Source organism: Ammospiza nelsoni, chromosome 10 (genome assembly GCF_027579445.1).
Source record: "Ammospiza nelsoni isolate bAmmNel1 chromosome 10, bAmmNel1.pri, whole genome shotgun sequence".
NCBI lineage: Eukaryota > Metazoa > Chordata > Aves > Passeriformes > Passerellidae > Ammospiza > Ammospiza nelsoni.
The window spans coordinates 13,547,145-13,558,227 of NC_080642.1; the positions used below are offsets into that span (position 1 = coordinate 13,547,145).

General features: G+C 41.3%; 1 protein-coding gene across 1 annotated transcript; it reads left to right on the forward strand.

The window, feature by feature from the left end:
* The first annotated feature begins 249 nt into the window (after positions 1-249).
* Positions 250-10,882, forward strand: LOC132077567 (phospholipid scramblase family member 5-like). Its single transcript, XM_059479371.1, has 7 exons — positions 250-262; positions 2,821-2,972; positions 6,943-6,985; positions 7,839-8,059; positions 8,995-9,156; positions 9,797-9,958; positions 10,844-10,882. Exons 1-7 carry the CDS (start codon positions 250-252, stop codon positions 10,880-10,882), a joined length of 792 nt encoding a protein of 263 aa, XP_059335354.1.
* Positions 10,883-11,083: the final 201 nt, after the last annotated feature.

The following is an 11,083-nucleotide window of genomic DNA, read 5'->3' on the forward strand; positions in this document are numbered from 1 at the left end:
GGCAGCGTGCAGCCGTGTCTCTGAGCACTGGCTGAGCTCCTTTCCCTCTCTCCCCAGCTGGGATGGGCGCAGGGTCCGGCGCTCCCCCCGCGGCCGCGCAGCGCTCGGTGCCGCTCCCGCCGCCCATAGCCGGGACACGGACACCCTCTGAAGTCCTGGGCATGCTGTGAGCCCTGCTTTATTTGCTGCTGCAAGAAAAGCCTTTTCTTTTAACCCGGCTTCCTTTGAAGAAGTAACTCAGGAAGCTTCATGGCCTCTCAAGGTAAGTGCATCTGTAGTCTGTATTTTTAGATCGTGTTTACACAGAACTACAGGCTTGTGCCTTTCCAGCAATCAGCAGTCTGATGAAATGAGCGTTTCAGGATAAAACCACATCAGTCAAAGTGCAGTTGTTTTGTCTTCCTTTAATTTTTCAGCATCCAGCATTCAAGAGGCTCCTAAGGAGACTAAAATTTATAGTAGGATGTTATTTAAATAAAATACATTATAAAATGTTAGCCTCTGCATTCAGTCAGAATATTGAGTGTTGGTATCTTGGTGTTTAAATCTGTCAATCTTGGTGTTGAAACCTGTCACTACAGAATGCTTGGCAAGGGTGGGTACTGAGCCAAGGGTGCCACTATTTTTGCACACTTCCCTATTTCATTTTGAAAATACCACATCAGCAAATGCTTTTCACATTAAGAACTGGCCAGAGATCTGATAACCCGCCATATGAAGAATAATAACTCAAGAATAACTGAATTTAATCAGATTACTCCTCTCTGGGTGTGTCTGTCATGTACTGACTTCAGCAGTAGCCATTAATTACTCAGAGCAGTGGGCAAACGTGCAGCATTTGATCTAAGCAGCCTTCACAATTAATTTTCTCCAGGTTTGCAAATGCTTCATCTGAGCAGAAGGATACAAATCTTTTTTTCTCTTGAGTGCAGCTCCAGGGAGGTCATTCTCTAGGCATGTGCAGAGACACGTGTTGGCCCAGGGAGTTTCAGCAATGTCTCACTATGTTTGCCACATGTTTATCTCCCTTTCTTGCCCTCAAAACACTCAAGACATTCTGCATTAAAACACTAAAAAGTACACAGGAGCAGGCAGGTTTTACAGCATTGTTTTACCCTTGCAATGTAGAGTTTTTTGTTTTAAATTTTGTTTAGCTTTAGCCATGTAAGAGAAATGGGGTTTTGCATATTTTTCCTGTATATCAGTTAGGAGAAATGGTTAAATAGTAATGGTGTGGAATATGGTTTTTAGTATGAAGAAACTGACAATTCACCTCTTTCAGGAATATACAACTCCACAAATTATGTTTGTACAGAATACTCACTGTATCATATGGTAACTTTTAAGGTTCTCCATGCTAGTAATGAAATGGGAATCATACACAAAAATAGACAAAGTGTCAGACTATCTCAAATTGTCATTAATATTTAATGTATTTACTGTTTGTTTTTTGTATAGCTTAAAATTTGACAGGTAGAACTGCAATTTGTTGTCTTTTTTCCCTCTTTATTATTCAAGAATAACACTAACACTGGGCTACTTCGTGGCATTTCATGTAACAACAAGAGTTACGGCAGTAACAGAACCCTGTGAGGTAAAGTGATGCAGAAGAGGATATAAAATATTTATTACCCAGTTATACATTTTTAAAAGCCAGCAACAAATTCAAAGGGGTTACTTCTTCCTGTGGTCTCAGACTTTGAAAGAAAGCAGTGGCTGCAAAGACAAATTAAGATCAAAATATGATTGAATGATGAATCTTTCACAGTGAGTTCAAATAATACTATAAGGTCTCATTTAAACCCACAATAGCAAAAAAGAGATTCAGAGTTAGTGCCAAAATTCCTTCTGGACCTCAGACCCCATTGTGTCTAAGTGTTGTCACACATGTGATAAAAATTATCAGTTTGGGGACTGCTTTCCTGCCAAATCACAGGGGCTCAGTTCAATACAAGGATTTGCCATTTGGATGGGGAGAGCTTCAGTTTGCTCCTCTTTGTTCCTGCAGAACAAGGCCAAGGAACAATGTACCTGGAAAAACTAGCAGGAATTTTTTGGTAATCCAGTGGTTAAGGTGGTGCCTGTGCTGTGGGAGAAGGTGCCCGTGGAGCAGATTGGAGTTACAGATGCCTGTGGCAGTAAATGCTCTCATTACCTTCACATTCCTGGCCAAGGTCACCATCACTGTGCCCTAAAGGACTTCTTGTGGTAGCAAACCAGAAAACACAGCATAATGATATCTGATCCATTCATTAAGATAATAATGAGTAATACACTATAAGGGGCTGTGTAGACTTTGATATCAGGGTTGTAATATCCAGCTCGGGGAATCTGAGATCCCTGGGAAGGTTATCTCTAATTAAGAGAAATTATGGGTGCCCTCAGGATGCTGGAAAGCATCTTGCTGGGAGCCAGCCCTCGGCAGCTCAGGGCACACAGGGCAGCTCACAGGGAGTAGGGCTGTGCTGAGGGGTTCTGGCCACCCTGAGTGTGAGTCCAGGCCAGCTCCAGCCTTGCCACACAGGCTCTGTGCTCACCAGCTGCCAGAGCAGATCACGTGCCCTCCAAAACCACATCTCCTGATCTACCTTCATCTGCAGTGATTCCTGTTTGCAGTGATTCCCCTTTGCATGTCCCAAGGCAGCTTTATAATCTGTGCTCAATGTGTGGGACAATCAGGAGATTCCTATTGGGTCCTGGCATGAAGTACTGATATAATCACATGCAGAATGATGTTATTGTTCCAACTTTGATCCAAGAAGCTCCTAGCTGCTCCTTGGTCTTGATATTTCTGCATTTTTTCTCTTTCTTTCCTTGCAGAATCTCAGGGACAATCCAAACTCATCTTTAAGGATTACCTCCCTGGTTCTTCTGACACTCCTCAGCAGAATACGCCTGTTGAACCAACAAGTCTCTGGAAGCAAGCATCACACACTCATAATTTGCCACCTGGTCTGGAGTACCTGAACCAGGTCCTGAATCTTTCTGACTGTTAGAATTGTTACATTTTCCTTTTATGTTGCTTTGATACTCTGGAAGTTGAGGTTGTTTGGGTTTTTCCTCTTGGGGGGCGGGGTAGGTTGAGATGGAGAGGCTTTTTTGTTGTTTGATATTACTGTGAGATAAGGAACATAGGAGAAAGAAGCTTGCCATTCATTTTGTAGAAATTAGATGAGCATAAGTTTGACTGGCTACAAACTTGCATTAACTCTGTGTGAGGAAGATAATGCTAATGCCTGAGAGAGGAAAATGCTTGAAAATAGAGGCAGAGAAGTAGATCATAGGTGGGGAAGAAAAATGAATGCTTAAGTCTTCTCCCTCCTACTGCTAAACATGTGGCTGTCCCTTTTGCTCTGGGAACTCTCTCAGCTCCTGGAGCTCAGAGCACTGATGGTCTGCAGCTCTGCTCCACTCTTATGTGCTGAGTAAGATGTCACATGCCCTGCCTGGCAGGGGCAGGGACAGAATCAGGCCCCCATCACAGTCAGATCATGATTCTGTTACACCTCTGCTGTGTTTGCATTTTGGTGATGCTGAGGAATGTTTACTTCACTCAAGATGTGTATTTTAGGCACACATTCCTGCTAGTTTTGTATAGAAGCAGAAACTGAATGTATTTTATGTTTGAAGCTAAGTTACCTAGATAGCTAATGAAATGGAGAAACTCTTCAGAAGCAGTCTTTCATGTGGAGTGATGAGTTTCATTTCAAGATGCCTGAGCACAAAATGATGTGTGTTGTCAATTACACAAGCATTTGCTCACAGACCGTGGAAGGTACATTTTTTAGTCTAAAAGTGATTGTGCTAGTCAGTGCTTGGCAGGTTACATATTCAGGCTCCTGTATGAACACGAATTACACCTCAGATTTACCCAGACAGTGCAGGCAAGCAAATACCATCACTCCATGTTATAGAAGCTTTGCATCTGACGTTAAAACAAAAGAGCAGGTCACTCTCAGAGCTACAGCTGGAACTGAAGACCTCATTCTTGCCTGTTTTTGGCCTGTGCTGCAGCCCTTGCCAAGGACTTTCAGTTTTCTCTGCAGTCTGAAATGTGGGAAGCGTGTGTGCAGTGCTGCTGGCTGGCATGTTCCCACAGCTCGAGTTTCCATGTGCTGCAGAACCTTTTGGTGTGTGATGCTGGAGCCATCCTGGCCCTGAGGGTAGTGAAAGGGGCTCCTTCAGGATGGATGGAGCATAAAGGAGGTCCCACCAGCAGGGAGAGGGCTGCCTGCAGAATGCATGTGGGATTCACAGCTGCAGGGGTAATAATCCCTTTGGATTTATCCTCATGGACTAAGAGATTTTCACAGAATTAAATGCTTGAATGAAGATGTTTCTAGCAGAACTTGGAAATTATTTATGCTACTGGGAAAATTTCTAGAAGACTGTTTCATTCTGGTGCTGTGAGCACTGGGGAAAAGAGAGTCCAAACTCTTGGAAACAGGCACAGAGAGGTGCTACTGGAAGTGCACAGGGAACAGAGAACCTCCTTTAAAATAAGACTCCATCTGTTTTATCTGTAGAATAAAAACAACAGTATTGGTGAGGGAACCATACTGAGTGCCTAGGAGAGTAAACAAACTGTGGGAAAGAGACATATTTAATTTATAGAATTTCGTTACTAGAAGAAAGATTATATAGAGTGTGATTGTGCATAAATACAGAATAACAAATAGGAATTACATTCTCCAGCAGGATTGGGCAGGATAACTGGATAGATTTGAGAAAGCTGATTGTATTTCTCAATAAGACCATGATATGTCTGATACAAAGATTCAAATTTAGTTAGTCTCAGAGAGATCCTTACAGTTTGTTCTAAATAGCAACCCAAGGATTGGATGAGAGGAAAGGAAAATGTGTGTCCTGTAGGTAAAGGCCAGCCAGCAGCATTTCACTCTGCAGATCCACACCCAGAGTGAGTTCGGGTGAAGGAATCATTCTGATCAGCTGTTTGAGGTGCACCAGAGAAGGACAAAAAACTGCTTCTGCCTCAGCAGGCACATCAGCTTTCTAAGTCTATCACTATTTAATAACTTCCTACAGAAAAAAAGTTACCTAAACTTCATTACTGTCTTCCAGATTACAGCCATAGCTCAGAGAGTAGTTCAGTGACCATGACAAAAATCAAATGAACTTTTTCCCACAGCAGGAGTAGACAGGTGAAACCTTGGAGAAGAATTTTCTGAGTATTTCAGCTGCATGTTGTGCCAATGCTCAGGTTTAACTACTTTGGTAAAAAGCTTCTTTGTTTAGACTTGTTTAGACTGAACAGATGTAAATTTGATGCCCACAGAATTGATCACTGAGAATTAGCTGTGTATAAGGAATTTTAACATACCTGAGCTGAAGGGGACTAGACCCTTGTTAAGCCAAAGGGCTCTGAGTGCTTTCAAATGCAAGTGCAGAATTCCCTCAATTCACAAGTGCCCCAATAAAAATGCATCAGAATAACTGCCTTGCATAAACCAGTGAAAGGCAAAACAAGGATAACAAGTGGTACTGCTGTGTTGTCTCAACATTGTTTATACATTGTGCACAGTAAACCAATCGACCAAAATCACTCAAAGCTTTTAACAATTCAGGGTCATTAATTTTCTTTCCCCTGTGAAAGTCTACATGGGAAAAAGAAATCCATGTTAAAATAAATACTAAAATATTAAAATAGCTCTACAATCTTTAACTTTTTTATTCTCTTTGCATCAGCAGAGCCCTTCCCATGAGCTCCAAGAGCTCTCTCATGAGACCCAAACAACAAACAGCAAAGATTCTTGGGAGAATATTTTTATGTCTAAATATTTTTTATTATTTCAATTACTGGCATGCACATTTCCAAGATTAATGAAAGGGATAAAGAGGTTCCTCCTTTTACCAGCTTCTCTTTGCAGCCTGAACTAGCTGCAGGAGCTGACTAGAAGTGACAAATCTCTGCAACAGTTTGAATATGTACCAGGCAAGATTTACCAAATTTAAAATATGCAGGCTCTGGAGAGCTGTGCCATGCTGGTCTCAGAAGGTCACTGTGTGCTTTGTGTCTGCAGCTGTGAGCAACAGCAAAACCCTGTGCCAAGCGTTCCTTCATCAGGAATTTACAGAAAAATTACTGAAAAGAGATTGGTAAAACCTAAAACTGTCACATAAAACAGGCATAAAATGAAACAGACATAAAACTGAAAGGTAGACTGGAATTAAGTCTTGCTGGTTTTATAGTGCTAGCAACTGTTCTCCAAGAAAGAATAATGTTGGAGGGCTGATAAGCACAGCAAAGCTAGGTGTGATGGCAAGCAGTTTTTCTCCTGCATTTGTAAACAGGTCGTGGTTACAAAGACATTTGTCAAGACATTTTTAGCCAGCTGAGTGTTTCATTGTTGTTTTGCTCATTCTGGTACTCTGGCATGACCATTGGCCAGATTCAGGGTGCAGGGCTTGTGTTCCAGAGATCAGAGTGTTAAACTGGTGTGTGCCATCGTTGGCATCCCCTGCCTGCCCTGCTTTGCTGCTCCAGCAAGGTCCTGTGGGATGTGGCCACTGCATATGCTGACGCTGAGCCCAGGCTCATTCACTCCTGCACTGCCATGGTGCCCAGCACCAGCCTTGGGTTTGGGGTGAGGAGCTTCCCCTCTGACAAGGAGAGCATGAGGAGCAAGATTGGATTCTGCTTTCTGTTGCTGTTGTCTGCCGTATTCCCCCAGTGAAGATTATTTTTCTTCAAGTGTGTGGATGAATTACATGGCCACAGCACTTAATGTCACATTCCTCAGCCATTATTTCAGAGTGAAGTCCAAAGTGTGACTTGAGATATCCTTCAGGCACCCAACCTGTGCACCTCTGTAAGGAAAGAGATCTTAATTACAAGGAGATGAACAATAAAAATAGACATGTGACCACTGGCAGCCCCAGACCTATCCAAGACCCACCATCTTGTTTATTTTTTTTAAGCAGCTGGACCAGATAATTATTCATCAGCAAGTGGAGCTTCTGGAAGGTATGGTGCTATCCTTGTCACCCTTTAACAGTGCTGGTATGCGGGTGTCCCCAAAAGCCATCCAAGTCTTGCCCCCAGTTCACTGAAGTCACTGTGAAACCTCCTGCTGCCCTGTGGCAGGCTGTTATGCACTGATAGGGTGGGGAAGGCTCCCTTTATTGTTTGCCTGTTTGCAGCAAACCACTGAGGGGTGAGTAGTCTATACAACAGTCCTAAAATCACTCCCTCAGACACCTCCCTCTCAGTGTTATTAAAGTTTGACCATCTTTCCAGTCCATGGAACAATTTATCTAACATTAAGTAACATAATGTGAGGAACAAAGCAAAGAGAGAAACGAAGAACAGAAAACATAAAATTAAGCAAAAGATTTTATAATTATTTAGTCTCTCAGAATTTCAAAGTAATGAACAAGTATTAAATACTGTAAAATGTTACTACGAGTAAAATACTGTGGGATGTATTTCTCCCATTCAGAATGGTTTTGGCCTGATTCTCAAACAACGTGCTGGGTCAAAGCTTTGTCACTGAGGTGGGGTAGTCTCAGGATGTTACCTTTCACAAATGATAATGCCAGAAAAAGCCCAGACCAAAAACTCAAGATCTGAATTCTCTGTTGCAATACATACTGTAGCGTACAGCAAATCAAAGTCTGAATTAATTCCTTCAAAATACAGACCTGGCACTAGTATTTCCCTGTATATTTCCTTTGTGTTGCTACTTCAAAACAATTTTGAAAAAAATCTTTGTCACAGACTACTAGAATAAATGCTTACATATACACACACTAACATTATACTGAAGTAATAACAAAGATTTTGTTATGTTAACTTTCTACTTGTTTTGCTTTATTAGCCATACTTGGCACAGAGACCTCCAGCAAATACGAGATAAAGACCCCCCTGGGCCAGAGGGTTTACTTTGCAGTGGAAGAGAACGGCTGCTTTGACCGCAAGCTGTGCTCACCCCTCCGGGCCTTCACCATCAGCATTGCGGACAACGCGGGCCGCGAGGTGATCCGCGTCATCCGGCCCCTCCGGTGCACCAGCTGCTGCTTCCCCTGCTTCCTGCAGGAGGTGAGGGCATCCCCGACGCCCTCTGTGCCAGCATCGCGCTGGGCAGCTCCTCCAGGCTGGCAGGAAGCAAGTCAGGAATTCACAGCCCCCTTTGGGTGGACACAACTCTTGATGAACGAGTTCTGTTCCCTCCCTTCCTCCATCCTCCCTTCTGTGGGACCTGGCTGTGCCTCCTCCCTCCCGTGGGACCAGGCTTTGCTGACACCCCACACAAAGCTTTGGTGTCTGGTGATGTCTCTCCAGTGAGCTGACGCCCCAGGACGCTTCTTGCACTGACACAGGCAGAGATCACCCACTGAACTCCACGAGGGTGGAGGATGGAAACTCTGTGAAGCCCACTGGGGTCGAGGGTGGGACTTGGAAGCAGATCTCTGAGGAGGCTGAACCCCTGAAGATCTGTTTCTTCAGGGCCATATATTTCTGGGAAATGGCAGAACATGGAAGTAAGCTGCTTGGAGTGAAAAATGTGGATCCCGTAGAGCATCAGGTCTTTCCTCTGTATTTTTTGACTCTCCTTTATTCAGACATCTTGCTTGTGTTATGAAAATATTTTACAGGTTAGCTCATCCACTTACCTTCTTAGCACTTATCCTTGTCAGGAGTTTTAAAGAAAAGGTCCTTTGGTAGTACAGGTACTTAAAATAAGCTTGTAGAATACTGCCTGAATACAATAAATTTTTTTCCCCGTTTATAGCTTTTTATAAAGTCTTTTATTGTATGTAAGGTGTTGGTTTCTGATGCAGTTTTTGAGTTTCATATTGTCCACTGTATTTAACAACACCATCTGCAATATCCAGTTCCATGTTTGGTAAAATGATATGTTACTATACTCAGTAGATAAATATCTTGTCATTATATAAACAATACTCTATCACGGAAAAATACATTAATATAAAATCAGCTAAAACATTTTTTTGTTTTCTTTTGTTTGCTAGTTAGAAGTTCAGTCCCCACCAGGTACAGTAGCTGGGTACGTTGTACAGAACTGGGATCCTTTTCTGCCAAAGTTCACTATACAGAATGAAAGCAAAGAAGATGTGCTAAAAATAATTGGCCCATGTGCAACCTGTGGCTGTTTTGAAGATGTTGACTTTGAGGTATGTTTTGTACAAGTGTTAACAATTTAAAAGTTTTACTACTTTGAATAAATTTCTCAAGTGAGGGGGAGAATGAGAGATACTTGAAGAAACCCTGAACAGAGTTTTCTGATGTGAACAAAGTGCTTTGCTTTAGTTAAGAATCTTAAAGGAATTTTTGGGTTTATCAACTTATCAACTCATTAGCCAAATTAGAAGACTCCAGTGGGTATTGTCTGAAATTTCAGTGTACTGTATGAAACATGCAGATGGCTGCATAATTGAGAACATCCCTGACCCTGAGAGGACAGTGGTCCACAGCAGTGGGCCTAGGAGAATGTAAAAAACAGGAGAGAGGAAAAAACCGCACAACTCTGTGAAAGAAAGGCAAAACTGGCATAAACTTTGAAGATTGCTTTCTCCCACTTTTTGTCCTCTCTAAAGATGCTGATGTTTCCAAACTCGAGGCCCTTTCTTGCGTGCCACTCATAAAGGGAAATTTGACACTAATAGAACATCGCAGCAATAACAATAAAAGGAGAAGCTGACAACTATAGCATACTCAGCATGTCAGGACACAGTCATTAATTCTGTGGAGATGTCATCAGTGTGCACTTGATTTGTTTACATTTATGTCTGTTCCTGTTTTTCCTTTGTGCAGGTAAAAACTCTCAATGAGATGACAACGATCGGCAAAATTTCCAAGTATTGGTCGGGATTTGTCAACAACGTCTTCACCAACACCGCCAACTTTGGGATCCAGGTCCCTGTGGATCTCGATGTGAGGATCAAGGCAGTCATGATTGGTGCTTGTTTCCTCATTGTAAGTGTGCAGGTGGACAGGCAGACCTATAGAAATGTGCAGACTGGGGCCAGAGGAGCCCTTGCTGTCAGCCGAGAGCTACAAAAATGCAAATGCGTTGGAAAACCAAATCCAGTGCCTAAAAGATAAATTAACTAAAACATTTTAATTTTTATGTCAGCTGTTTTTTTTAAATGTTCTTAAATTTTTGTTTATTAAACTGTTTAAATAGTATTACACATGCAGTTTAATATTTTGTACAGAAGAATCAAATCTTAGCATACATTTCAAACCTACCAAACTCTCCCAAACCCCTTATTGTGTTTGAACAACTGTATGAACCAAAAAAAGATTATGTTGTTTCTAATGGTCATTTCAAAGCAATTCAACAATTCTGTTGAGTGTTGTATGTAAGATCTTCAGGTCATAGGAAAATTCCTACAAAATTATTTTGTGAAGATAACCATAAGAACTATATGAGAAGGAGAATACTCAGTGCTAGGGGTAAATATGAAGTTAAGATACATGTTTTCTAGAATTAGAAATTGATATTTGCTGTGTAGCTCTTTTGCCAACATATTTGTATTAAAATGAAATAGTTTCAAAATAATCTCTGATACTTACATCAGAGACTACAAACCAAGATTATAATACTAAAATTATTCACTGAAAAGTGTTTGCTTTAAAATTCCAACAACAATTCAGAAATTTTGCTTTTAGTAGGATAGAAACGACAGTTAAGATTTTCAGATTCCCCCTTCCAAAACTGTTTCTCAGTGGCAGTGATAAAAAGTGATTGACTAATATAAATACTTTATGTAACAAAAGACTGCAAGTAAGACTTTTGATAGTAATTTTTGCATTTTTGTGCCTTCCATATCTAATGCATAGTTTGTTTATTTGTAGGACTTAATGTTCTTTGAAAACTCTTTGGATGGATTATAACAAGATGACAGAAACAATGAAATATGCAGAATCTGTTTCAGTAGGTAAAAATGAACATAAATTGATCTTCTTGCTTTGAAGGCTTATATATTTCTAATTCTTTTTCATTTTCTTCCAGAAATCACTTGAGCTTTGGACATGATTTTGAACTGCAAAAATCCTTCTTCCTTATAGAAAAGACAGGGACCTAATGATGATGTT

Coding starts and splice junctions, on each gene's coding strand:
- LOC132077567 (XM_059479371.1), top strand. Junction 8,060..8,994: donor TCCCCTGCTTCCTGCAGGAG/GTGAGGGCATCC, acceptor TTTGTTTGCTAG/TTAGAAGTTCAGTCCCCACC. Junction 9,959..10,843: donor TTGGTGCTTGTTTCCTCATT/GTAAGTGTGCAG, acceptor GTTTATTTGTAG/GACTTAATGTTCTTTGAAAA.